Source organism: Zalophus californianus, chromosome 15 (genome assembly GCF_009762305.2).
Source record: "Zalophus californianus isolate mZalCal1 chromosome 15, mZalCal1.pri.v2, whole genome shotgun sequence".
NCBI classification, from domain to species: Eukaryota; Metazoa; Chordata; class Mammalia; order Carnivora; family Otariidae; genus Zalophus; species Zalophus californianus.
In genome coordinates, this window is record NC_045609.1 from 5,479,347 (window position 1) to 5,506,789 (window position 27,443).

Below are 27,443 nucleotides of genomic sequence, written 5' to 3' on the forward strand. Positions count from 1 at the left end.
TCAATAAACAAAATCAATGTGCACAACCAACATGTTTAATCAAAAACGATTCAAAAGAAAAGAAAATGTTTTAGTACAGATTCAGCGGATTTTATAAACAAAGCAATGTTTATTGTAAAAAAAAAAAAAAAAAGCCTGGAATTTACAGATTTATGGGGAAGACCCAACTAGAAAATGAGGGTGAGGTAATCATTTTCCTACCTGTGTGACTATTAGATTACAAAACCCAAGGAGTCCCCAAAACAAAGCAGTTCCCCTTCCAAACAATGTTCTGCACATATCACTCAAAAATGGGTCCTGTCATTCCCAAATCAAAATGCCTCCTGATGCAGAATGAGGACACTTTAGGTATCACGTAGTTTGGGACATGTATCGGGTAGGAATGTTTTTTTTTCCCTGAACTTGAAGCTTGCCTGTATTCTTTGAGTCATGAGTTAAATTCAGTGTGGGCAAGATTTATGATTCCTAAGGGTCTGATTTGACAACTGAACCCTCTGTGTAACACAGGAGTAAATCAGAGTCTCTTTCTACCATGTGTCCTAACCCATGCCCCCAACATGTCTGCCATGAATCCCATGTTCATGATCCCCTTTCTAATGTTTGCAATTTAATGCATGTGCCTATATACACTCACATCTCATTCCATGCATGAGTACCATATATTTGACTGTTTTTGAGCTTTATAAAAATAACAGGATGCATGTTCTTCTGCAACGTGCACCTTTTGATTGGTATTGTATTTGAGATTTACCCAATTCTTCCATGTTTACATACATAACTGTAGTTCATTTCCTCTCTTTGCACATTATCCCATTGTATGAATATATTTTATATATATTTATAGATATTACATATTATATAATTCATTAATTCTTCGAGAGATGTCACTGTGCTTCTTTTAGATTTAAATATCTAATTATTGTTCTAATTACTGTTCTATCTCTTCATTTCCAGATACTGGTACAACTTATGTATCAAGAGAGTACATTTTTTTGATGTAACACAGCTACAGCTTTTATCAAAGATATTTTTCTTTGCTTTGTTGTGAATTCTTGGAGGTTTATACTTCACTGCTGGGGGAAGGAAACGTCAAGTTTCCAGGCAACTGGGATATATAGAGAACTAACTCAGCTTCTAGATGAGTCCTTTAGACATCACTGCAAGCATGGCACCCAAGTTGTAAAAAATCATGTTGTGTAGGCTTAAGGGGGGAGAAATAAATATTTCAGAGTTTTTCTCTGTGTGCATGTGCTTCACAGGAGAATAAAAACAGTTTTACATGTCAATAAATGTCTTGAACTGGGGAAATCCATTGGTAATTCTAGCCACCTGTTGTGTGTCTTACAACATGTTCTAAGGAAAAGCCAATTCAGTGGAAACAAGGAAATCATCTTCTCCAGGATTATCCTTCATAAGTTTTTAAATGTATATGAAAACAAATTTACGTCTGTATACCGAAAGCAAAGCATATAGCTTAAGAAAATTCCAGTTCCACAACTTATTTGCCTGCTTACTTGAAGGCACTCTTGTTACTTTTCTCTCCTCTTCCTTCCACTGGGACTTAAGCGTGTTCATCTCCTGCTTCTTAGGATTCCAATATATGTGTAATGGAATTAATAGAATTAATATACCAATATACCATCTATTATTTATCATATAACTAATATAATTAAAAATCATAGCAGCTAAGTTGTATGACATGAAAAACTAGCCTTAGAAAAATCTATGGCTGGTTTAAAAAAAAAAAACAAACAAACATCTTGAGTGTGTCAAAAGAGTCTAACATATTCTTACTACTTGTCTCCCAGAATCCCCATGGTGCTCTGAAACACTGCCAAGGGAACGGGTTCCTGTGGTGTGTTTCCTCACTGTTTCCATTTATACGTATTACAAAACTCATAAAGCAGCACCACTAATGTACCCATTTGCAACTGAAACTGGTTACAAACAGCAGCTTCTTTTAGGTAGTGCTTGAAATTTACAGTAATGGGGTAATCACAAAAGTCTGTCAGAAATTCATCTTAAATGGATAAATGTATCATTCCATGATAGCAAAGGATTAGCAGTGTAATAAAGAAAAAATAAATCCAGATTGTCAGGACAAAAAAATCTCCCTGTGACCTACTGAATCATTTATATCCATGAGGATTTTCAATTTCCCTGATTCTTTAGTAAATGTTAAGAAATAAAACAGCAAATAGTAAAGCTCCAACACTTTAAACACAAACCACAAAATGTTAAGGTTCCTTAGCCTCTAACATTGGAAAATTCAAAATACAGTCTTAAGTGTAACTGTGGCCAGTCAGGTCATTTCTTGATGTGTGTAAGAGGCAGGCGCCTGACATTTCTCTGTAACCCAGGCTTTCTGCTCTCAGTCAGGAAAAAAAGAAAAAAAAAAAAAAAAAAGGTATGATACAAGCACAAATAATGCTGTCTTCACTTTGTGTGACAGGTCATTGGTGTAAACACTGACACATTCTTGATTCAAAATCAGTCCAGAGAGGATTATCGAAAAGGTGATCCAACGAGATTTATAATCTTTCACCTATTCTATCCACTGAGGCTCTGTACATCTCTCTTTACTATCTCAGTATGACCTATAAAGTCCCAGAGTCAGTCATATTTGTTAAATTAGAAGAAAAAACTTACTCACATTTTAAAAAACTATTTAGCATTTTTATTTACTTTTTAAATTATCTCTACGCCCAACATGGGGCTTGAACTCAGGACGCTGAGATCAAGAGTCACATGCTCTACCAATGGAGCCAGCCAGGTGCCCCTAAACTAACATTTCAAAGAACAATTATAAAAATGAAAACTGCTGTATAAATCCCCTTCTACCGGCATTTCCTTGCCTATTGCTTACTATGCTTAGTACGTACAAATTCCTCTTAAGCATCCCTTAAGATGAAGCAAAATAAGTTCTATTAGTCATAGGGCAAGGACACTTAAACACAAAAATGATGATGACTTCACTGCTGAAAGAAGTGAAAGGTATTTTTTAGAGTATTAGAGCGTTCATCCACACAAATCCTCATTTTCCAATTTACTTAATTTATTATTTCACTTTTAAATATAAGTTAAAAGACTTATAATACTGATAACTGAAAAAAATATAAAGGGATAAATTATGATTTTTCATTCCTATCCCTGGGTTCACCCCCTATTTATCCCTTCCCCTGTAATTTACCCCTGCTAATAGTTTCTCAGTATCCATTCAACATTTCTTTATGAAGACACAATAAAACATGAGTGTATTTATACCTTTGTTGTCCTCAGAGTGCTAAGCAACTTGTCTAAGGACACTGAGACTTGTAAGTTTCCTAGTGGGATTCACACTTGGGCCATCTCATTTCAAAGCCCAGGTGTTTCAAGATAGCAATATCACTGCTCCTAATCACTAGAGGGAGTTTGCGGGGGGGGGGGGGGAGTTGAGTTTTCTCTTCCTGTTGAGAATTTTTTAAGCGACCTTAGTCTACAATTTCTGAATTATAGAAATTATGGAAATCTTCCCATTTATGCAGACATATCAGCGGCACCTTGCACCATGGTTATTAAATTACAGAACAGAGGCTGTTTTCTGATCTTCAGAGTTACAGTTTTTCTTCCTCCGGCATCATTTTTGGGAGATCCATTCTTAAATATTTCTCTCTCAAGACCCTGTGCGTGTGCATCTCCAGGGGTGGCTGATGCACCCCAGGACCCCGCCCCACTGTGTATCACCCTCATGCTGCCGGGGCTTACCGTTCCTTTGCTGATGATAAAGAAGGTGTCCCCTCTTGCACCTTGTCTGATGATATATTCCCCATTCTCATAGTGAGTCTGAAAAATAGAAACAGCAACAGAAAAAAAAAAAAAACATTAAGAAAGGAGTAATATAACAAAAGCTCAATCTCTTCAAGTATCTGCCCTGCAGGGATCCATTCATCCTGATGGAGTTTTACCCAAGCCCAGAATCCATTATGATTTAAGAGTGAGTAATAGTCAATGAACGAAATAATTACAGAGAAATCATTTTTATCACACTCATGTTTAAAACTATTTTGTTACTGCCATTTTTTCTGGACGATTATATTCAGATCTTTACATTGATTCATTTTAATAGTTGGGTAAAAATATTCTTTTCTCCCATCAACTGAGCATAACCTAAAACAGCAGAACGCTAATTAAACTGGTCTTTTAATATTTTATTTGTCATTTTCATTTTGTTTCAGTATTCTTGTAATGATTGATAGGCTTTTTTTTTTCCTTGAGACATTATTGTGGCATCTCAAGATCTTAATTTTGAAACCAGGATGATTTCTGGTGTGCGTTAGATGGCCCTAGTTACTTTCTAAGGCACAGCTTCATGCTTTAACGTTCTTGTTTCAGCAATTTAGATTTGGCCCTGTCAGACGGAATGTCTTCATTTTATGGACTGAATTCTGGTCCAGCATCTGCGAGCTCATCAACTAGCAAATGAGAAGCAAGGGAAGGCTGCAAGAGGATGATCGCAGTGAGTGCTAGGATGTGGACACAGTCACCAGGTCCATTCCCAGGGTAAAGATTACTTCTGCAATGAACAAAAGTTATTTCTCTAAGGCGACGTGGGAAAAAAAAGTATATTGCTGGGTCAGAAGATATAACAGAAAAATGAGACTGTGCCATCTGGCCACATTCTTCTCTGCAGCTTAGCAAGGGAACCATTTTTGGGGAAAGAAAACATTACTTTACACACTCCTTAGGAAACAGATTTCATGGTTTGCATGTAGCAGTTACGAGGCTAACAGCTGTGATTTGTCCTTATACTTCAATACCATGTTCCTTAATACTGTTGTCTATTCACTGTTGACATTGCCTTTTGTTAGCACTTGACACTGAGAACAACAATCTCTTTCTTTGCATGTCTAGAAAATTAACATACTACCTAATCTTACCTTTTTTTTATTCAAAACAAGTTTTCAAACTAGGATTATAGAATGCATATTCTTCAACTGATTTATTTCACTTAACAAGATACCCATGCTCCCCTGTCACTTCTTGCTATTTGGGAAAGGAAAGATCTTTAGTACATGCAGGTGTGAAAAGCAACGATCACAAGAGTCTTCTTTCCTGTATCAGTTCCACAAACATCTCTGTGTGCCTCTGAGTCAGGCCTCGCTGTAGGCACTGATGATACAAAGACGAGATGCAAAAATCTCAAAGTAGCACCATCCACTGGATCTTTCTCTGAGGGTGGCAATGGTCGATAGCCACACCGTCCAATACAGCAGCCTCTAGCCACATGTGGCTACTGAACAGTAAAATGTGGCCAGTGTGATTAAGACATCACACATTTAGCTCGTGGCCAGCAGCTACTGTATTAGCATAGGTAGTAATAAGGCAGACAAGGGAGGAGTTACAATCTGTACTAGTAGGGTAGGGGGGCAGGCTGGAGCATCTTTCCCCACTCCCCATAAATGGAGCCCCCCTATTAGTAAAATTCAGGACCTCTCTCTTCCCTTCCCCACTCTGCACACCAGAGGAGGTGGTATGACTTACCTGGCTGGTGCACTTGGAAGCCATCAGCTAGGTATGGTCGCCTTAGCCCCTAGTCTCTGTTGTGGGGGTGAGCTCCCCACAGAGGCAGACATTCTCTGCGGCTTCTCCAGGGGAAGCAGAATGAAGCTGCCTCTGTTGGGCCTTTGCCCCAGGGCAAGTATGTCCACCCAAATGCAGGCCCAGTTTGGGAAGGCTGTTTGGCTCTGACACCTAAGCCACATTCCCTGGCCTTGATTTTTTATCATTAGTAACAACAATATTATATTAGTTCCATTTACCTTAGTCTTTGTCATATTTCTCACTTGTTTCCTAATCCTAAACCTCTCAAAACCCCCCAAATAATCAAGTGTGCAAGCTATGTTTTCTGTTGGTAGGGCTTATGTACTGTCTGTTGTATTGTCTCACTCTTTCCCCAGGGCTTCCCCATGGAGGAGATTCTTAAGCCCCAACAGAAGTATGAGGAACAAGTTACAGGATGTTGAGCAGGAGAAAGGCTCTCCGAAAAGAGGAGAATTAGCAGCTTACTATGCCCACATATTAGCAGCAGAAATACTATTATTTTGGAAAAAGAAAAATACAAATAAAAAAACACCCAACATGGAAGAATCCTGAGCTCATCTGAATGGCTCATTCTTCTGACTTATCTCCTTAAAAGCATATTCCTACCCAAAGATTGTCATTTCCTTTTAAAAAGCCAAAATTATTTGTACTATATTAAAATGTATGAAGGTAAGGGTTTCTCAGGCACACCACCACTGACATTTTGATGCAGACAATTCTCTGCTGCTGGGAGCTGTCCTGGACATTCAGTTCAGCTGTAGGATGTTTAGTGGCTTCCGTGGCCTCTACCCACTCGATGCCAGTAGCCCTTCCAGTCCCAGTTGTGGCAACCGAAAGTGTCATAAGACATTGTCAATTAACCTGTAAGGGGCAAAACTGCTCCCAATTGAGAATGTTTGCCATAAATCTTTTGTGGTTTTCTGGACGTGAAATAGCAATTTATTATTTCTCTTGATACTGTGTGCTAGATGATTCTGACTTCCCACAGTGTCAGCTTGGATCAGTGGAAAGTCTAATGCTGGCTTCCAAGGGTGCAGAAGCAGAAGGTGCCAGGCTTTCCCAAGGCTCAGACTGTGCCCATGGGCACTGAAGCCGCACAAAGGATGCAAGGTACTAACAGCTACTGCTCTTTTGCTTCGCGGACCTTGCCGCCTGCCTCCTTCCCTTGCATTATGTCTATTCTCTTCACACCCCTTTTCCTGATGTTCCTTGAACACCCAGACCCATCTCAGGGCCTCTGCACAGGCTCTGCCCAGTGCCTGAGATGTCCCTGCACCCCAGAGAGCTCAGAAGGAGCTATCTCAGGACAGGAAGGTTCACAGAGGGCTGAATGACAGGAGCATGGGCATCAAGGAAGGCTGAAGGTAAAGCAGGATTATCAGATTCTGCTGAGAGCTGGGGCCATGGCTTCTGAGAAGGAAGGATCCACTGCCAACCCCAGCCTAGTTCAGAGAGAGCCTGACCTCCCTCTTCTCTACCCTCTGGTATCCCACTGGGGCTCCCCATTGGCTGAGTTCAGCTGAAAGGGGACAGGGGAGTCCTCCCATTCAGGTCAGCTTCTGGACAGAAAGGAGGACCCAGGAAAAGTGAAAAGCAGGCCTGGGGGCAGGTGGACTGCATCAGCCCCATGGTTAACAGATCATTCACTCACTTCTCAATCATCTCCTCCACTAGAACGTCAGCTCCACGAAGAAATTTTTATGTTCCCTGTTGTTCCCCTGCCCTGAGAAGAGCACCTGGGTGTTCTCTAAACATTCATCAAGTAAATGGCTTACATGGTAAAGGACATTGAGTGCCCCGCAGAGCAAGGGCTCTCTGCAGGTTTGCCCTCAGGAGATGGGTCCGCTGCTGTAGGCATCACAGCGGGGTCAGAGGCAGAGAAGGGCAGCCTCTCATCTTACAGCACCTTCTGGGGAAGGAGTGCCAAAAGCCCTGGCAACTGTCCCCATAGGTCTCCTTTGAGTCGCGTGTCCACTCTTAAACGAATGCCTGGCAAGACGAATTTGGAATACTCCAAATGGTTTTTCATTTCTCAAGATCACTCCATGGTGCCAGGAAGAAAACTGCTCAAAGGAAACCAAACCTCCAGCAGCGGGAAAATGGGAAGGAAGGACTGCAGAGGCACCCAAGAGCGTATCTACTTCATGGACTGACCCAAGAGTCTCCGGGGTCAGGACTGAGACCTGGGTGGGTGTGGAAGAAGGGCGGATAAAAGTGGGGTGCTAGACTGTGGAAAGGGAAGACTCAAGTCATGCTAGTGGTCTTCACAGCCCCACTGAGCTGTGGGAAAGTAGAGGGAGGCAGCCTCCTGGGAGACCATTCAGAGCAAGTAGGAAGAGATTCAGGGTTTCAGTGGGCACCTCAGGGTCAGGAGGCACAGCTTCGAGGTGGACTTGCGGGCAGGATGCCCCATTCCCAGAGCACACACCAGCAGAGGCGGGGTGAGCATGGGCCAAGCCATTGCAGAAGAGACGGAGGGTGGTGTCCAAGGATGCCCAAGGGGGAACTTTAGGGCATCTCCCAGCCTTGAGATGCCATGATTCTCTGACAGGTTGTATTTCCCAAACATGGCCACCAGAGAGTTTCACTCCACAAGCTCTCCTGCGTGATGGCTTGGCCGTTCTCCCATTAAGAGCTGGAGACTACCTTCCCTCCCCTTGAAACCAGGGGCCTCAGCAGCTCTTCTGTGACAACAGCTGGCTTGGAAGCAATCTGCATGACTTCCGAGGTCATCTTAGAAAAGGCCTTCTAGAGGTGCCTGGGTGGCTCAGTTGTGAAGTGTCTGCTTTTGGCCCAGGTCATGATCGCGGGGTCCTGGGATCAAGCCCTGCATCGGGCTCCCTGCTCCAGGGGAAGCCTGCTTCTCCCTCTCCCACTCCCCCTGCTTGTGTTCCCTCTCTCGCTGTGTCTCTCTCTGTCAAAAAAATAAAATCTTAAAAAAAAAAAAAAAAAAGAAAAGGCCTTCCAGCTTCCACTGGTTCTCAGGAGTCTCTGTCCTGGAACCCAGCAGCACGCTTGAGAAGCCTGAGCTGCACCTGGGGGCGACGTGCAGGGGATCCGGTTGATGGAGCCACCCACACGCAGCCTGAGTCACCTCAATCACTGCAGTCAGCAGGGAGATACCTGAATGCAAGACACTCCCAGCTGGGTCGAGTCTCAGCATTTAATTGTCCGCATTTGAAGTCCCAAATGTCAGGGAGCCCAGACGAGCCACCCCTACTGTGTCTGAATTCCTAACCCACAGAACATAATAAGCACAATAAAATGGTTCTCATCTTAGGCAGCTGTGTTTTGGGGTGGTTTGCGACTCAGCAATGCATCACCCAAACCAGACCCCTTGGGGGCTGCGTCCCACCTGCTCCTGGCAGCTCTGGCCCTGGGACGTCCTGGAGTTCAGAGCCTGCCACCAGCTTCCTCCCCACTCTTAAGGTCTACATCGGAGAGAGGAGGGGAGAGTCCAGGACAGAGCCCAGCCTATTCTCAATCCCTCGCATAGTGGGCAAAGCACGCTCATGGCGCTTATCTTGTGGCGATTTCACAATAATCCTAAGAGGGCTTCCATCAGGGAAGCTGAAGCAAACAGCTTAAATGACTGGCCCAAGGTCCCAGTGTGAGGAGCTGGTGGGAAGGATGGGCCGTGTCCCAACCCCCTACACCCCCCCCCACCTCCTCCACCCCCAACCTGTGGCTGGGCAATTTGGTGTGGGCAATAACTATCTTTTTTTAGGTTGCAAAGAAGAGATGTATCCAAGTCACCTTCAGTGGCAAACAAAAAGATGGGTCACAACTCCCCCCATTGTAAGCCACAGGAAATCCAACCGCAACTGGCAAAATGGGAAGGTACTGAGTCACAAAACGGCATAGTCCAAAGTCAGTGGTATTCAAAATGGCTGAATCCAGGCCCTAGACAAGTCTCCTCCCTCCCTCGCAGCTCTGTTTGCCTCGTGTACCTTCCCATGAGGGCCTGGGGTATGCCCCACGGCAGTGAGTGCCCCCGTTCCCTGTGCTCCAGACCAGCCGGCTCTTGCAGACACATCAGCCCTTCGTCCCAGAGATTAGACACTTTGACAGGAACATCTCGAGTCTATGTAATTGGTGAAAATTATCTATTGACTCTCTTAATATCACTGACTTGGCTTTGTAACTCGACACCCACAACTGTCCTATCCCTTATTTTAGATTATCTAGGTTATCTGCACGGGCATTGGCTGTACATTTTTCCAGGCTGCGTAAGCTCCTAAAACTCATGGTCCAGAGAAGAGCCTGGGGGACAGTGGCCAGAGGTGGTGTAGGTATGTAAAAGCTGATGTCCATGGTGTTGTCAAACGAGGACTCCTGACTGCCATCCCGAAATGTTCAATTGCACCCGAGGGGAAGATGATCGTACGTGCTGATGCTTCGAGCGTCTAATTATGTTCATCAAATGCAGGGAGTTTCATTGTTTTTTGAAGGTCATTTGGCAGCTCTGCCATTTTCTTATTTCAAATTAAATCGTAGAAAAATACAGCATTTAGAATGAGCGGAAATCTGAGCAATTAGGCAGATTGGTTTAAAGGTTTCCATAGTCATTAGGAGGAAAGCCAAACTCCTTAACACTGCCTGCAAGATCATATACGGTCTGCTCAGTGTCTCCCTTTCCAACCTCCTCTCACTCCTGCTCACTTTGTCCTCCAGCCGCACTGGACGACCCACCCCTTGGGTCCGTTTCTCATCCGTGCCACGCTCCCTTCCTCCCGCCTGGCGCAAGCACCCCTGCAGCCCCCCACTGCTTCTCGCCTCCTTGCAGCCTACTTCTCTTTCCCATCCAAGTTTTCCCTGAACACACCCTGGCTACAATGGCTCTCCCATTCTGTGATTTTACAAAGCCACGCAACTTTTATTTTTTTAAAGATTTTATTTATTTATTTGAGAGAGAGAATGAGAGAGAGAGAGAGCACGAGAGGGAGGAGGGTCAGAGGGAGAAGCAGACTCCCTGCCGAGCAGGGAGCCCGACGTGGGACTCGATCCCGGGACCCCAGGATCACGACCTGAGCCGAAGGCAGATGCGCAACGAACTGAGCCAGGCAGGCATCCATAGGATTGTTTTTAATAATGTTCTCCACCAGATTTTAAATATGCCCGATGGCAAGGATTGCGTCTGGTTTTGTTCACCTTGTAACATCCTCAGTGTCTAAGACAACGCTGGAGATAGAATAAGGACTTGAAAACAGTAATTACAGGAGTGAAGAAGCCCTCCTTAATCCCCAGCTTGCTAGCACCGCCCATCATCAATCCATTAGAAAGGCCTCTACCTTTGATACCCGTGCCAAGCCCAGCAGTCTCTCACTGGTTCCACGGTTGACGCCCTAGTCCAAGCCAGAACCGCACCTTGGACTTTTGTAATGTCCTCCATCTGGCTTCCCTGCTTCAGCCCTTGCCCCTCACCACACCCCACCCCACCCCACTCCATCTGTTCTTCTCTCGGCAACCAAAGTGGCCTTGCAAATAGCCCATCAACTGAAATCACTCCACAGCTGAAAACCCTCCAGTGGCTTCTTGTTGCTGTTAAAATCATAAACTACTTACGGTGGTCTATAAAGTTCCCTGCATCCCGGCTCCCACCTCGTTCTCATCCATTCGCACATCTCGCCCACACAGGTTCAGTTTCAAAATCGCTGGCTTTTCTCCCTGTGCCTTGTACTCACCAGACTGGACCCATCCCCAGAGCTCTGCATTCAGGACAGCCTGTCTAGGACACTCTCCTCGAGGTCCTTGTCATGGTCTTGTTCTTATCATTGGGTCTCAACAAGGCCTTTCCGGACCACTCAGAGCATGTGCCTCTACCTCACTCGCTTTCTGCCCATTATTCCTGTTTTGTGTGCGGTTTCTCCGTGGCTGCCAAATTGCTGCTGGCCATTCTCCTGACCGCATGAGGACAGTCATGGCGCCATTGAGCCCCCCGTGAGAAAGGCCTTTCTTCCACACCTTCCAGATCGGAAACCATCTTTTTTTCCCCCCCTCTCTTTAAATTTTTTATTATGTTATGTTAATCACCATACATTACATCATTAGTTTTTGATGTAGTGTTCCATGATTCATTGTTTGCACATAACACCCAGTGCTCCATGCAGAACGTGCCCTCTTTAATACCCATCACTGGGCTAACCCATCCCCCTACCCCCCGCCCCTCTAGAACCCTCAGTTTGTTCCTTAGAGTCTATCGTCTCTCATGGTTCGTCTCCCCGTCTGATTTCCCCCCCTTCATTCTTCCCCTCCTGCTATCTTCTTCTTCTTTTTTTTTCTTAATATATATTGCATTATTTGTTTCAGAAGTACAGATCTGTGATTCAACATTCCTGCACATTTCACAGCGCTCACCATAGCACATACCCTCCCCAATGTCTATCACCCAGCCACCCCGTCCCTCCCACCCGCCACCACTCCAGCAACCCTCAGTTTGTTTCCTGAGATTAAGAATTCCTCGTATCAGTGAGGTCATATGATACATGTCTTTCTCTGATTGACTTATTTCGCTCAGCATAACACCCTCCAGTTCCATCCACATTGTTGCATATGGCAAGATCTCATTCCTTTTGACGGCTGCATAATATTCCATTGTCGGAAACCATCTTTCTTTTGTGTTTGCTCCCTGGACTCTTCCCCCATTACCTACCACTCCGAGGATTTAGGAGATTTTATATTCTATCCATTGTTTCACTTAGAACAATGCCAAGCACAAAGGAGGAATGCAATATAGAATCTAGATAAAGGACAGATTTGGTCCAGACCCTTCTTTTTGAATGGGGGAGCAGAGTTATGAACCGCAGAGCAGAGGGCTGGACAGAGAAAGAGAAGTGACAGCATATCTACACGGAAACAATCTATCGCCCCCAAGGCAGTAACTGCTGAGTTAGGAAAAGCCAGTCTTCTCCGTGCTACTAGAAAGAAAGGGTGTAGCTTTGGTTGTTAATCTGTAGGTCTTTGGATTCTCAGAATTCAACACTAGTATGTAAAGGTCCATTTAGACTTTTTAAAATCCTCCATATACTTGACGACTCCCGGCAGGAAGCTCAGTGCGACAATGGAGGTGGCACTTGGAGGACTTGGTAGGCGTCCCCTGTGAATTTGCATGACTCCTCTCTACTTTTCAGATCGGACCCCATTACTGATACCAAAGATGCTGTGTTTTAGCTGCTGGTTTTTTTTTCAGGCCCCACTGCGACATGTAATCTGTAACTGAAACTCCATTATTAGGAACTAATACGCAATGTACCATCCTGAAGTAAATTCTCACCTGAATTATTTCAGTCAGAAATTATGTCAATTTTGTCCCTTTATACTTGAGTTTAAGATTGGAGTTATTCTTCAGTCTTTATTAGAGCACGGAACATCTATTAACTGACGCTGTCCTAACGATTAAGGCGCAGGTAACAGAGACCACTATGATAATTGTTATTGATTAGAAAGATAGGTACAGCAAGTAGGAACCACCTTCATGTGCCTGGATGCATCTAATAAAGCCTTCGAACAGGGAATGACACCTGGAAAATTAGTGAATTAATAACAGTAGGAGTCTTGAGTCATGATTCCTGCCTCATTTGTTCAGAGCACAGTTCTATCTTACAGGAAGAGTGGGACATCAGGTAGAAGAACAACTTTGTTGGAAATACTGGTATCTGCCTTTCTGGATCCTCAGCCAGCCACATCCCCAAAGGAAATTCTTCCCTCTCCTTGATACCTCAGATTTATTTCAAAGACAAGAGCTCTTAATGGAGAATAAGATCCCCATACAGCTGGATCAGTCAAAAAACATGCCAGTGAGGCAGGCAACAGACAAGGTATTTCTTGGTCCAAGACTTCTCTATTTGGCAAAACTCTGTCCATTAGAGATGTCTGGACTGAGATTACCTATGGTGACAAGAAAGACTGACAGCTAGTCATTACAAGAACATATAACTTTCCATATTGCAAACCACCAGCGATCAAGGATAGCAATCCGAAGTCTTCGGGGAAATCTACTGGGGAGGAAATGATCGCATCTGTAAACCAGAATTTTCTCCTTCTCTTCCCCCATCCATGGTCACCATGGATTTCATCGCAGAACGAGCGCTCTACTAACAACTGACAATATGTGCGCTCCATGTAGGTTTTCATAAATTGGCATTTTGCTCTCTCAGATCAGTAATTATCAAGGAGGTATGTTCTTTTATGAAGCATTTTCTCAGATAATATTTAATGCCACTAAGACTACAATTTTTGCTGACTCTCCTTCCTAACCTCTAAAGGAAAATTAACTTTTCCTCACACCATCATTTACAAATTAACCAGAACACCAAAAGAACAAATCAAAGCCTGGAACACTTTTTCTAACAGCTTCCCTTCACACCGTCGCCACTGTCCCGTCCCCACCAAATGGACATCTGGGATAATCATCTCCCTAGTATAGATTCTTTCTATTTCAATGCCACACCTTGCCTTCTACTTAGGACGTCCCTTATTTATAACCAGTACTTTTTCACACTTCTCAGGCTGTACAACAATTTAGCTCCAAGGCTGTTCAAACTAAGCCATAAAATCCTCCTGCACCAAGCCTGAACTCCAGGTCCACATGAAAGACACACCCTTGTTAGGAGTTTCGTCATTCACTAATTTCAACCAGTATCATTTATCTGTGCGTTCTGTGAATGAGACATTGCACTTGGCACCGAAGCTACAGAGATACCCAAGACACAGTCCCTCAGTCGGGACGCAGCATGTGTCCTCACCCCAACCCCAAGCACTGTCATGCCACTAAGGGGGAGAACGGCAGTATTAAAGGAGTGTTCTTGAGGGGCTGACTCAAAGGGCCCCCAGAGAACCCAAGTTTAGGCAGAAAATGTGGCTTTTTCATCAATACAATAGCTCAGACTTCTAGATAGACAGCCTGCCTAGCACTGCTGCTCAAGGCTCCACACCAGCCTAGCTCACCAAGACATTTTAAGACACAAATAGCTGGGGCCATGATGATGAGTCTGCCACTTCCATTGCTGAGGATCTGTGTCCTTGGCACATTCCTCCGTGTCCTTGATGAAACATTCTTCACTGGCCTGTGACACTGTTTATCAAAGTCCTCCACCTTGAACCTTGCCTTAGGGTCCCGTGATATATTCCAGCTCCTAGGAGCTTAGGCTCTGTCCTTACTACCTGACTCATTACATTTCCATTTGCCTTGACGGTGCTATGAGACTCTGTCTCTACTGAGGCACCCAATGTACTTGAAATCCAAGGACTGATGTATACGTCAGCTGGACCACACTGGATTAGAGAGACATTGTGGGAACAGAATATCAAGCAGCCCTGTGTGTAGTCCTGACCAGCTCTGTATGGTCAGATCCCGAGGACATCTTGGCTTGTAAATCATCCTTGCCTTAACAACGTACTGGGGCAGATTCTTACTAGCTTCCACCCTGACGAAAAGGACAGGTATAAAATCCCCGGGGCCAGCAGTCCTGGGACAGTATAAGCTTATCTTAGAAAATTAATTCATGGGCAGCTGGGTGGCTCAGTCGTAAAGCATCTGCCTTCAGCTCAGGTCATGATCCTGGGGTCCTGGGATCGAGCCCCTCATCCAGCTCCTTGCACTGCAGTGAGCCTGCTTCTCCCTCTCCCTCTGCCTGCCACTCTCCCTGCTTATGCCGTGTGTCAAATAAAGAAATAAAATTAAAAAAAAAAAGAAAATTAATTCATTACTTATACCAGGATATATCAAGACAATAGGCTTCCTGAAAGTCAGAATTAAGATCCCCTACAGAGCAATGGGCTCAGACGTAGCTTTTTAAAAGAACGGACAACACTGTCACCACGATGAACAGGAACTCCTGGCCGCTTCGTGTCCTCGTGGAGTCCAAGGGACCAAGGAAAGCCATTCCTCCATCGACTGTGTACCCCCGCTCAATGCAATCCATTAAACAAGTCATGAAATTCTGTTAGTGGATTATAAGCAGCTATTTTTTTTTAATGGAATAGAACAAAACTGTCCAAGACATTAACAGAAAGTGAAGGTAGCATGATTTATACAAGTTTTACATGTGTGTGCATATGAATACTTAGGTGCGTACTAGGCCCCAATGTACATCCGTTCTTAACCACCCAGATGCCATCCTGATAAAATGGCACTCTTATTTCTTTACAAAAGCCGTAACATCCTCAGAACAGGGAGGCTTCCTTGCTGCTGCATTAAAATCACCTTGAGGAATTCCGTTATCATCAATAAAGACACTAGTGTTGAATTGGCTGTTTAGTTGTTTCACTTCGGTAAAAGTGTGTAGAAGTTGAAAGTACAGGATTATCTTTGAAAGGACCTATTATCTACACTGTAGGAAATGGCACTTGCCTGCAGATCATCCTTCTGTTTTCTCTGACTCTCCAGTCCCTTCCCCTCCACCAACCCCTCCTGGGTCGGCAATCTGACAAAAGGCAACTATTTACATGTGTATTTTTGCATATCCAAGTGCCCAAGTTTCCGCCCTAACATTTAGCATTTCCCATAATACGATAAAACCACATAGGTTTTTGTTGTACTGATCGGGAATGCCGGTTTCCTTCTCTGAATCTCAAACATTCTCGAGGTCTTCCTGTCTTTGCTGGCCAGATCACATCCCCCTCCGTTAAGCCTCTCGAATACCTCCAGATTTAATGAATCAAAGCTAGCTGTTGGCACAGCAGGGACCACCTGTCTGCCTGCCTCTCACCTTGCAGTCCAGACACAGGAGGGAAGATCGGAGCTCAACTTTCAAAAACACTTGGGTTTTATCTGATGTTCAACTGAGCTCTTCAAGGACATCATTTTCCAAATGGATTTTCAATCTCTGTTTTTACCCTGAGAGATTTGTGATGTGGACATACCCGTCCGACAGAGTGACTAGGAGTGAGTGAAACCATGGCAGGCACACAAAATGCTAAAAAAAAATCTCCAAAAGGCACAGTTCATCTCCGCTCTACTCATTTCAGAACAGAATAAAACTGTTTATAGAGCAGACACGCAGGCCTTCCCATCCCACATAATTAAACTATAACTCAAATTTAACAATTTGATCTATAAAGGCAATTAGCGGCAGCAGAACTTGGAAATTGTTTGCCCTGACGGATTATGAAATGTGTCACAGAAAAGCATTCAATTTACTACCTCAGAGTCACTATCTGAAGTATAAACATGTTTTGAAGTTTCGAGGAGAATAAATACGGTACTCAAAAAGGAAAAATGAAATTTCTCACGAACCCTGTAACAAAAGTAGTGGAGCGAGTCAGAAGTACATAGAATTCACTCAACATTTCACTTCCTCAGTTTTCTAAAATAAACATTTTGAGAAGATGCTATTCTGTTTAAAGGGCATCTTGAGTCATCGAGGACAGAAAGGAGCAAAAGCCAAGAGGATTTAGATTACCTGAGGGAGGAAAGACTCCTTTATATGCTGGAGGACACCCTTCTCACCTTGCGGATATTTTGTTTCTGTCTAGATGGGTTTGAGAAGGGTCTTGCTCAGAGCTGGGGTACCGGAACCATGTATGAGCCTGCCCCCTTTTCTATTCCATAATATGCCTCTAGCCGGGAGACAAAGGGAGAAAGGTTTCCGCCAGAATGTGAAATTATTGTGTTTATTGGAACCGACACCAAAGTGATACACACAATATTTAATAACCAGTACTTGAAGGGCAATGTCCAATCAGAAAGGATGTGTGTTGGAGTAGGGCACTGGGAAACCTCCTGGACCATGGGGATGTTCAGGGGCCCCAGCAATAAGCTGGGGCAGCGATGAGGGGGTTCCCGGCCAAAGCTTTGTACTGACTGGGACGACAGTATTTCGATGGGCTAACAACTTGTGCAAACCCACTGACCAGAAGCCCTGGAAACACTCTTCCATCTTCATATCCCCCACTAGCCCCTGCTGCACATGTATTTTAAGGTTTCTGGATTCAGAATGAACATCATTACTGGTGATGGTAGTTGTAATGATAGAATCAAGAAAACACAGTCACCAAATCTGCCTAAAACTGGAAGGCAGATGGTTTCCTCGGCCAGAGATCCTGGCTGGGAACAGCCTAGTGGCAGTTGATGGGGTTCGGAAAAGGCTACCCCAAAATATGGCACCTTGAGTTCAGTAGGACATATGGGATACTTTAGGCTGCAGGAGTCTGGGCAAACAGCAAAAACAAGAAGGTCACCCTCACCTGTCCCCCGCAAGAGGTTACAAAATCCTCAGGTAAGAGGCGCCCCCCTCATACCTGAATGGAAGGAGAATCCTTATCTCTGAAGACAAAGGGATCCTGAGAAGAATCCTAACCAACAGGCCTTGCTACGTTTCTCCCAGTTTCCTACACTCACCTCATCCTTGACCAATGCCGTGTCTCCACTCCTCATCAAACCTACCCTACAAATACTCAGCTCCTATGGTTTCCTTGGTCCTTCGTTTGCCTATGAAGGCTTCCATGTCAAGTAAGATATATATTAAATAGATCTGTATGTTTTTCTACTGTTTATCTGTCTTTATTGGTTTAATTTTCAGACCCAGCCAGGAACCCTAAGAGGGCTGAGGAAAACGTCTCCCTCCCCTCACGTAACTAAAAACGTGTATGAACACAGCTGAGGAAACTACCACCATTAGGAGCAACGTGCTTGATGCCATAACACAGACAAGGTTCACGAGAAACACACCTGAGCAACACACACATGCAAGTCAGAGGTCACAGACTGGAGGGGGATGGGCTTTTTGGTCACCAGAGAGAAAGGTGTGCTGTTGTCCCCAGGTATATTTTATCAGCCTCGGCCACCTGAATGAATGAGGCTTTTGGATGAGCCCCTTTTGTCAGCTTTAAATAAAACAGGAAACCTTCTCATTAAAGTGTACCTTGCTCAGGTGTCTTGTCATCAGGAGGGATGGAGTCTGGATCCCAGATGTGTGTATTATAGTCACACATCTGGAGGAGACCCGCACATCTCAGAAAGTACCAGACGGGCATTTGGGTCTATGTATTGGTATCAGGTGACATCAGTGTATTACACTACAAGTCAGAGTACTGGAAGTATGCTGAATACACATGGGAGATCCGGTTTCTTTTCCTGCCACAATCAAGTCCAGATGCTAAGTATGGTAGAATCTATCAAGGTAACGTTACCCTGACAACCATCCTCAGACCCTGATAAAGCTCCTGCCATCCTACTACCACCTTCAGCCCCCACCCCCATGGGAGAGAGCACAGGATCTCCGCAGACACCTACTACGACAAAGAAAGCCAGAACCATGGTCAGTCCAACATCTAGAGAGCTTTACCTCCTTCATAAAAGGGTGTCTAATTCAGCCAGCGTGGTGAGCATAGTTTTGCAGAACCTGGTTTCTGTGGCAGCCCTGGTGGTTAACTTATTTGCATTTAAATAGAGCCACAGAGACTGAGGGTGCCTGCCACATGTTTATTTTCCTATTTCCAGCAATGGAGAAAAAAGGTTGTTTGTTTTTTTAATAATCAGTTAAAATTCTACTAATTCTCCTGACCACAGTACGATTCAATACTTTATAATAGCTATAAAAACTTACTTTTACATTCCAATGTGAACTCACATCATAAAAACATAATAGCTACTATTAATTAAAGGCTCACTACATGCTAGACATTACGCGAAGGATTATCTCCATTAGGACGTGACTCAGGTCTTATAATCTCCACTTTACTAGAACAAAATGGAAGCGTAGACAGGCTGAGTAATTTTTCCAAGATTACCCAGCAAATAAACTTTAGAGGCAGAATCCGAACCCAAATTTGCTTTAGAAAACCTATGCTCACAGATGAGCCTCCTCCTAATCTTAGAGTCAATTATCTTTACTTGGAAGAAAAAGAGAAAGAGAAAGAAAAGGAAAAAAAAAAGAAAAAGAAGAAAAAAGAAAAGAAACAAAGACATGGCAGGGAAGGAAGGAAAGAAGGAAGGAAGGAAGGTCGGTCATGTTGGTAGTAAATAATCCCAGGATAACTGTTCAGACAATACCAAATTTGAAACCTTGCATTTTAATGCCATGTACTCAATTCTATCCTTACAAAATGATTCCTGTAACACTGCTGTCATTTTACCACTCTCGGGCTCAAAAACTTGAATAGCCTAACCTTCTCAATGGCATGACATTTCAGTTCCTTGTTGTGGCATTTAAGGCTCTCTGGGATCTGGCACTGGTTTAAATAGCCCCTCCCCCCCCTACACTCCAGCCAATCCAGCGCCAGATAGCTTTTCACTGCTACGCTTTGCATCTGCCATTCCCTCAGCCTGGAATGTTCTTCTGCTACAGTCTCTACTTAGAAACTCTGGTTCTCTACTAAGCCTTCCCTTGATTCTCTAAATAGAAAGCCCTTCTTGAGGCGCCTGGGTGGCGCAGTCAGTTGGGCATCAGACTCTTGGTTTCAGCTCACGTGGTGATCTCAGGGTCGTGAGATGGAGCTCTGTGGTGGGATTCTCTCTCCTTTTCCCTCTGCCCCTCCCCTCCCCATGCTCTGTCTTCCTCTCTAAAATAAATAAAATCTTTAAAGAGAAAAAAATCGTTCTTTACCATGGCACACTTTTTTTTTTTTTAACAATTGCATCATCTAACTTTCCAACTTTTGTTCTCTGTCCTTGTTTCTCAATTTATGTACCAAAATGAGAATAGAGCCCATATATTTTTTTATCTCCCATCTCCATCACCAGCCACCACAATGCCCTACGCTAAGAAGGGGTTCAACAAGTATTTGTTACATTGAATAAATTTCAATTTGCATTCAAGTATTGATCATTTTAAATTATTTTTAAAACACAAATATCCTTGACAGAATAACACTTTCAGTTTGCAAAACCATTAATAAATTAGTATTACTAACACATACTTTATAATTTACAAACACCTTTCCATATATATATTAACTTAAATCATTACAAGAAGCCCTTTGGATAGTTAGTAAAAATCTCATTATCTCCATTTCTCAGATGAGGGATCAGAACTAAAAATAATTATTTAGCTATTTCTAACAGCTGCAGAATAATTATGTTGCAGCCATCATACTAAGCACATACCTGCATTATTTTATTCCCTGAAAACTTGAGATACAATACAGAGGTAGTTCTTACAGGTGCTTAGAAGCTTATGAGCATCTGAAAATGCAAACCAGTTTAATTATTTCCAAGCCTGTGTATCTGGAGGAGAGGTTCACAGGCAAAAGCCTTAAAATAAATGTGCCCAAGACTCAATTTGTCATCATACTCCTATTTCCCCTCCCTGGTTCTATGTGGATCTATGACACTGAAGGTAACAGGCAGCATTTTTGTGGGTGATTAAATAATGGGGCTGACTATCACCTTCTGCAGCTATGGTCAGAGACCTTCTCTGGCTGTAAATGCAGGTAAAAAGAGGAATGGAGACTGTAGTGTCCACGATATATAAAATCACCTCACGTCATTATAGAATGAGGCATCTGTCCCTCATGAACAAAATTTCCACCTAATTCCTTTCCCTACATTAACGGATTGGATTGAAATGAATTTATACTGCAATGCCCCTTTTACTTTCCAAGCATTTATGGGACATATTTAACCTTGTCTGACTGACTGCTTTCATCACTAGTCACGTCCCTTATTGTCCTGAGCTGTAGGATGGTCCAGTCCCACGTGGTAATAGACACACACAGGCCAAATGGTCTTACATGGTCAACCTCCCAAGACCGACATTTTTTTTTCACCTCTCTCATTTCCTTCCTTGCCACCAAACTGTTCGATCATGCCTCATCATTCCATTTCACTAAGTGGTCCCACCAAGAGGTTAGGTGCCAGACGAGGAACTGCACATATTCAGGGGACCAGAAGGCCTTCTAGGAGCCTGCAGTCCAGGGGAGGCAGAAGGGAAACCAGACAATTTCAAAATAGCCCAGCGTTGGTTTGCTGGAGGTATTTATAGCATCAGAGGCTCAGTGGCACAGAGTTCAGAGACAGACTCCCAGAAAAGTTAGCACTGGATCTGAGCCTTGATATACGAATAGGAACAGAAAGTAGCCAGATGGACACTGGCTGGAAGGGCACATGCTCGGGAGCATGGAAGAGCATGGCTTACACAGAGAATGACAGATTTCTCCGCATTACTAGAGCCTGTACTGAGGCAGCAAGTGGTAGAACCTGAGACACGAGAGGCGTGGAGTTGGCCTTCCATGATTCGCTGACTCGGACTTTATTCCATGGGCACCAGGAACCATGGACGGGATTTAAACAAGGGGGCAATTTAGAGCAAGGGAGGGAGCTCAGTTAGAAAGCCTGGAGCCAGACACCAGGTTTTTGAATGACTACACAAACTCCTCAAAAGTGAACGTGGTTCAGAAGATGGTGAGAGGGGCCAGCACGAAGAGTAGGTTTCATTTCAGAACAATTTCATGCTGGAGAGGATACCCGAGGATGTGTGCCGTCCATGTGTCTCGCAGGATGTCAGGGGTCCTGTTTCTACTCAGCTACAGGATAGAAACCACAACTAAGCCAGCCATTCAGCACCTAACTAGCTGCTCACTCACATCACCAGGGAGGTATTAAGGATCCTGCTACTTAGGCTTTCACCCAAACACATTAAATTAGCTCCCCTAGAGCAGTGACCCAGCATCTGTCAAGATTCTTCAAGTCATTCCTGCATTCAGCTGTGGCCAAGAACCTCTACGCTAAAGCACAAGACTCGGACATCAGACCAGTAAAGGGCTTTCTTCCCGGTGAAGGGTATGGACAGTAGTATTTGTGGATTTTACTTTACTTTGACCCAGGTTATAGGCACCTTGTGAAGGTGCAGCTCAACTACTGCTTCCTTTGAAAAGCCTACTCTGGGCGGGGGTGTGTGGGGGTGTGGCAACATTTAGAAACTATTTCATTCCTCTCTAATAATGTGGTTCTTAAAAAGTATTTTATATATTTGAAAGTGAGAGCTCAAGAGCACACAGAGGGAGAGGGAGAAGCAGACTCCCTGCTGAGCAGGGAACCCGATGCAGGGACTCGATCCCAGGACCCTGGGATCATGACCTGAGATGCTTAACAGATTGAGCCATCCAGGTGCCCCAAATATGTGGTTTTTTTAACATTTATTGTAACGTTGATGGAGAGAAGGTCCAAATGAGAGGTCAGATAAGATGAAACCAGATTATACTGGAAGGAAATCCATGTTCAGACATGTAAATGTCAGGTGAAAAAGAGATTCAGTACATTAGTGACAGAGCATGGAACGACCTTTCTGCTTTGGGACGTTGAGGCACCAAGTTTTCTGATTTCACTGCAAAGAGCAAGACACAACAGGCGAGGATATCAACTTCCAGCCTGCATGTCATCAGCTCAACAGAAAACAAGAAACACCAGCTTGGGACACAGGACAACGCTTTTTGACAAGCATAATAAATACCCTATTCTTAACAGTGTTCATAGTTTGGAGGACTCATGAGGGTTTCAAGCCACAGTCCTTACAAATAGCAAGGGTCCTGCATACAGCACAATTTTTCTTTAATCCGGAAATTTTGACCTGTAAAAAGAGCCTTAAGACAGATTAAGTCTGGAAGTTTTTTCTTCAAATGTTCAGATCCTATTTTAACACTATCGCTCACACCAAGAAGCCCTTACAAAGCACAGGAAAATTATATGGCACTAATATTCTAGAATCTCATGGGATGTGGGTTTAGGTGTAAAAGAAACATTGTCTTAGTGTTCAAAATATGAAAACCAATTCTAAGCAGGTGCCTATATTTTGCTGAAAAAACAAAGGAACCTTGGGGCAAAAATAAACTCAGCTTTGGAACTGTACACCTGGGATCTTTTTAAACACAGGCACGAGGTTACAAGCAGCCCAGAGTAAACCTTAGGCACACTTCTAAAGAACAATGAAGTATAACCTTCCCTTCCCTCCTAGAGGTTATGCTGAAGGGGGTGCACCGAAGTCATCAAAATAAATGAGTGTGTTTCCAAAGGATGCATCTCCTGAGGAGGAAGGCCAAGGAAAAGAGACTTAGGGAAAGCTAAGTGACTGGTTTAATTTTGCACTTAGTACACCAGAGAGAGACGCTCACATATCTGGCTGGAAATCAAAGGCACTCAGGCTCGTAGGGTTCTGTTCTCAAGATGTGCATGACAAACATAATGAGATGTACAGATAGGAAGTGTGCACATCTGAAAAGGAGGGAAGTCAGAAGCAAGCAGGACTAAGTATGATAACATGAAAACATCCCCGTCTGTCTGAGCTGGGTTCTCTGGGGACAGTCCCCCTCCCCCCAGTGCCACACCAGGAACAGCAACCTTTTCACAAGAAACCATTCAAAACATGGGGCTACCTTTTGGTAATGCAACAAAGATGTAACGGTCCTGGTTTGAAAAAGTTCCACTTCTGGGGCACCTGGGTGGCTCAGCAGGTTCATCATCCGACTCGTGATTTAGGCTCAGGTCATGATCTCATGGGTCATGAGATCGAGCCCTGCGTCGGGCTCCACACTTAGCGGAGTCTGCTTGAGATTCTCTCCCTTGGCCCCTCCCCTTGCTCTCTCCCTCCCTCCCTCTCTCTCTCCAAAAATAAATAAACCTTAAAAAAAAAGCAAAGAAAAAAGTTCCAGTTCAGCCAAGCCATTATTTATTTTTTGTTCTGTGTCAAAACAGTTTCGTAAACCAGCTTAGGGGTCGAGTTGTGCAAAGCAGGAAGTGCCCATCATGGACTTCAAGTGCAAGGATAGTCTGAAACACTGTATTTCCCTCTTCCCGGTCCCTCCAGCTGTTCACATCTATCCACATGGACAACGCAAAGTGGAAAACAGATGCAGTTTCCTGGATTGCTTAGAGAAGTTGTTCTCGTGCTGGCTTGTGCGTTAGAAGTAAAATGCGGTACTTATGAAAATACACATCTCAGCCTTACCTTGAGGGATTCAGATGCACTAGCAGCATCCACTATCTAGACACTCATTCATGCGCCAGCGAGCCTTCCACTGTACGAGATTTATGCCAGTTTATTGAAAAAGAAAACACACGCACTGGGGCCCGTCTAACCCCCATGGCCTCAGCCCACACACACTGTCCCTGTGAATTTTATGAAAACTTTCCAATGGGTCTTTGTGGTTGCCATCCCTACCATCCACCAGGCATGCCCCCGGTTTGAGGAATGCACTCGACGATTATCTGGTGACCTAGAGCATATTGCGGGCCAGCAGCAAACACGCGGACCACCGAAGCTGCTTTGTCCTTCAGGTGCCCCTCCTAGGTTTTGAGTTATAGTTTCACTGCCTTCTCTTACTCACATAACCTCACCTGGACTGACACAGGCTCTAAAAAGTTGTTTAATTGAGATATAATTCACCGACCATAACATTCGCCCTTTTAAAGTATACAGTTCAGTGGTTTTTAGTCTATCCACAGAGCTATGCAACGCCCCCCCCGCCCACCTAATTCCAGAATGTTCTCACCCCCAAAAGAAACCACACCCATTAGCAGTCACTCCTCATTCTGCTTTCTCCCAGCCTTCGGCAACTGATAAAGTAATTTCTGCCTCTATGGATTTGTCCGTTCTTAAAGTTTCATACAAACGGAGTCATTCCATGGGGTCGTCTTTTTGTGTTTGACTTCTTTCTCCTACCGTATTTTCATGGTTCATCCATATCATAGCTCAAGGCAGCACTTCACTCTCTTTTATGTCAGGTGCACAAGAGGATATAGAAAAGTTTAACTAGATTCTATATTTCTTCCATGCCTTTTGCGATTAGTTGGTAAAAAAAAAAAAACAAAAAACTGATGTCTATTTTTTTTATTGAGTCTAATACATTCAAATTAGCAAATCTTATCACCTATCTTATACTCCCCTTTTTCCTTTGGGACACTAACCCTTACACACTGTCCCTTAATATACTTTAATCAATCAAAACTACTCTTTTGTAGTTTAAATAGAAGTCTAAAAGCCTTCTTTTAATAATTAGTAATTATTTTCTTTTAATAACTGGTAATAATTACCAAGTTTTTTCTTTTTATTCTGCAAGATATTTCCATGTTCCCAGACAAAGGGTTGCTGCTGTTATCTCTTGGATTTTACTTTTATGTATTATTCGTGGACTTTGTACCATGCCCTGTCCTTATACAAACCTATCTATCATTTTCTTCCTCCAATCCCCTGACAGCATTTAGGGTTAATTAATATTGTTTGTATAATTTTATGACCCATATAAAATATTATTTCCAGGGGAGCGATAACATACCCAATTGTACAATTTTGGTTTCCCTGAAGTTGATAGTTTTAATTTCTGATTTTCTAGGTTGTGTTCCTACCACAAGTTCACCCACACATTCTTCACCTGCAGGTACATCTCCACTCAGTATGTCCACACACAACCAAGAGTCTCTGAATTCCACCTTTTTCTTGGTGGCGTCCTTCCTGGAGGTCTTCATTCTACTACGGTTTCTTTCTTTTTATTTTTAAAGATTTTATTTATTTATTTGTCAGAGAGAGCGCTTGAACACAAGCAGGGGGAGCGGCAGAGGAAGGAGAAGCAGGCTCCCTGCTGAGGAGGGAGCCAGATGCAGCACTCGATCCCAGGACCCTGGGATCATGACCTGAGCTGAAGGCAGACACTTCACCAACTGAGCCACCCAGGCTCCCCAATGGTTTCTGACCTTTCCCATCTGTGGCACGGCCCCTGCTGTGCTGGGGTCTCCCACCAACATTATGCGGACTTTTCAGCAATCGGAGCACGCCAACTCTATGACCCAAAGGTGTCCATCCTCACTCTTCTTGGTGGAATACACACTGTGGCATCTTCCTCAGATGGGTGAATGGGGGATAAACTTACTTTGTGCTATACATTTTTGAAAATGTCTTTATTCCACCCTCACACTTGATGACAGTTTATCTAGATACAGATTCATGATTCAAGAACAAACACTGTCCATCAGAATTTTGAAAGCATCGCCTCACTGTTTTCCAAGTTGTAAGGCCTTTATTTCTGAGCCTTTGTGACCTTGTGGCCTGATTTTTATCTGTGCAAATTTTAGCGTCCTCTCTTTGTCTAGGTTCTGAAATTTCTTGAGGTGGTATTTTGGTGTGGGTCTCTGTCTTGCATTGAATCCTCAGGGAGACTTTTTTTTAAAGATTTTTTATTTTTAAGTAATCCCTACATCCAACATGGGATTTGATCTAACAACCTTGACATCAACAGTCACGTGCTCTACCAACTGAGCCAGCCAAGCACCCCAGGGGAGACTTTTTTTTTTTGCCCTTATTTCTACAGCTCTATTGAAGTCGATGTACAACATGCATATTTAAATGTAAACTTTCATGAGTTTCACATATGTATGCACCCATGATACCATCACCATGATGAAGATGAAAAATATATTTATCGCCTCCCAAACTTTCCTCCAGTCCAGTGTATCATCTATCTCATCCCTCCCCAGGCAACCACACACTTGTTTTCTGTCACTATTGATTACTTTGTATTTTCCAGGATTTTACACGAACGTCTTCAAAGAGTTTATACTCATGTTTGCTTGTCTTATTTCACTCAGCATATTCTGTTTGAGCTTCATTGACAGTATAATATGTACCACTGGTCTGTTTGTTTCCATACTGGGTAGTATTACATGGTACAGATACACTAGAACTAGTTTATCCAATCATTTGTTGATGGTCATCTGGCTTGTTTCCATTTTAGCTTTATAAATAAAGCTGCAATGAACCTTCATGTTCAAGTTCGTGTGTGACATATGCTCTGTAAGTTCCTATAACCTACATCCATGACTTTCCAGGAACTATTAAAGATTGCTTTGGCAACTTCTTCCACTATTCCTTTTTTTTTTTAAGATTTTATTTATTTATTTGACAGAGCACAAGCAGGGGGAGCAGCAGAGGGAGACA

The 27,443-nt window shown here is 43.6% G+C and overlaps 1 protein-coding gene across 2 annotated transcripts in view; it reads right to left on the reverse strand.

Moving 5' to 3' along the window:
* Positions 1-27,443, reverse strand: part of PRKG1 (protein kinase cGMP-dependent 1) — a 1,248,815-nt gene that overhangs the window by 234,597 nt on the left and 986,775 nt on the right. For both annotated transcript variants that reach the window (XM_027593906.2, XM_027593897.2), the window contains exon 6: positions 3,745-3,822. In XM_027593906.2, coding sequence (XP_027449707.1) covers positions 3,745-3,822 — 78 coding nt within the window. The remainder of the gene's footprint in view (positions 1-3,744; positions 3,823-27,443) is intronic.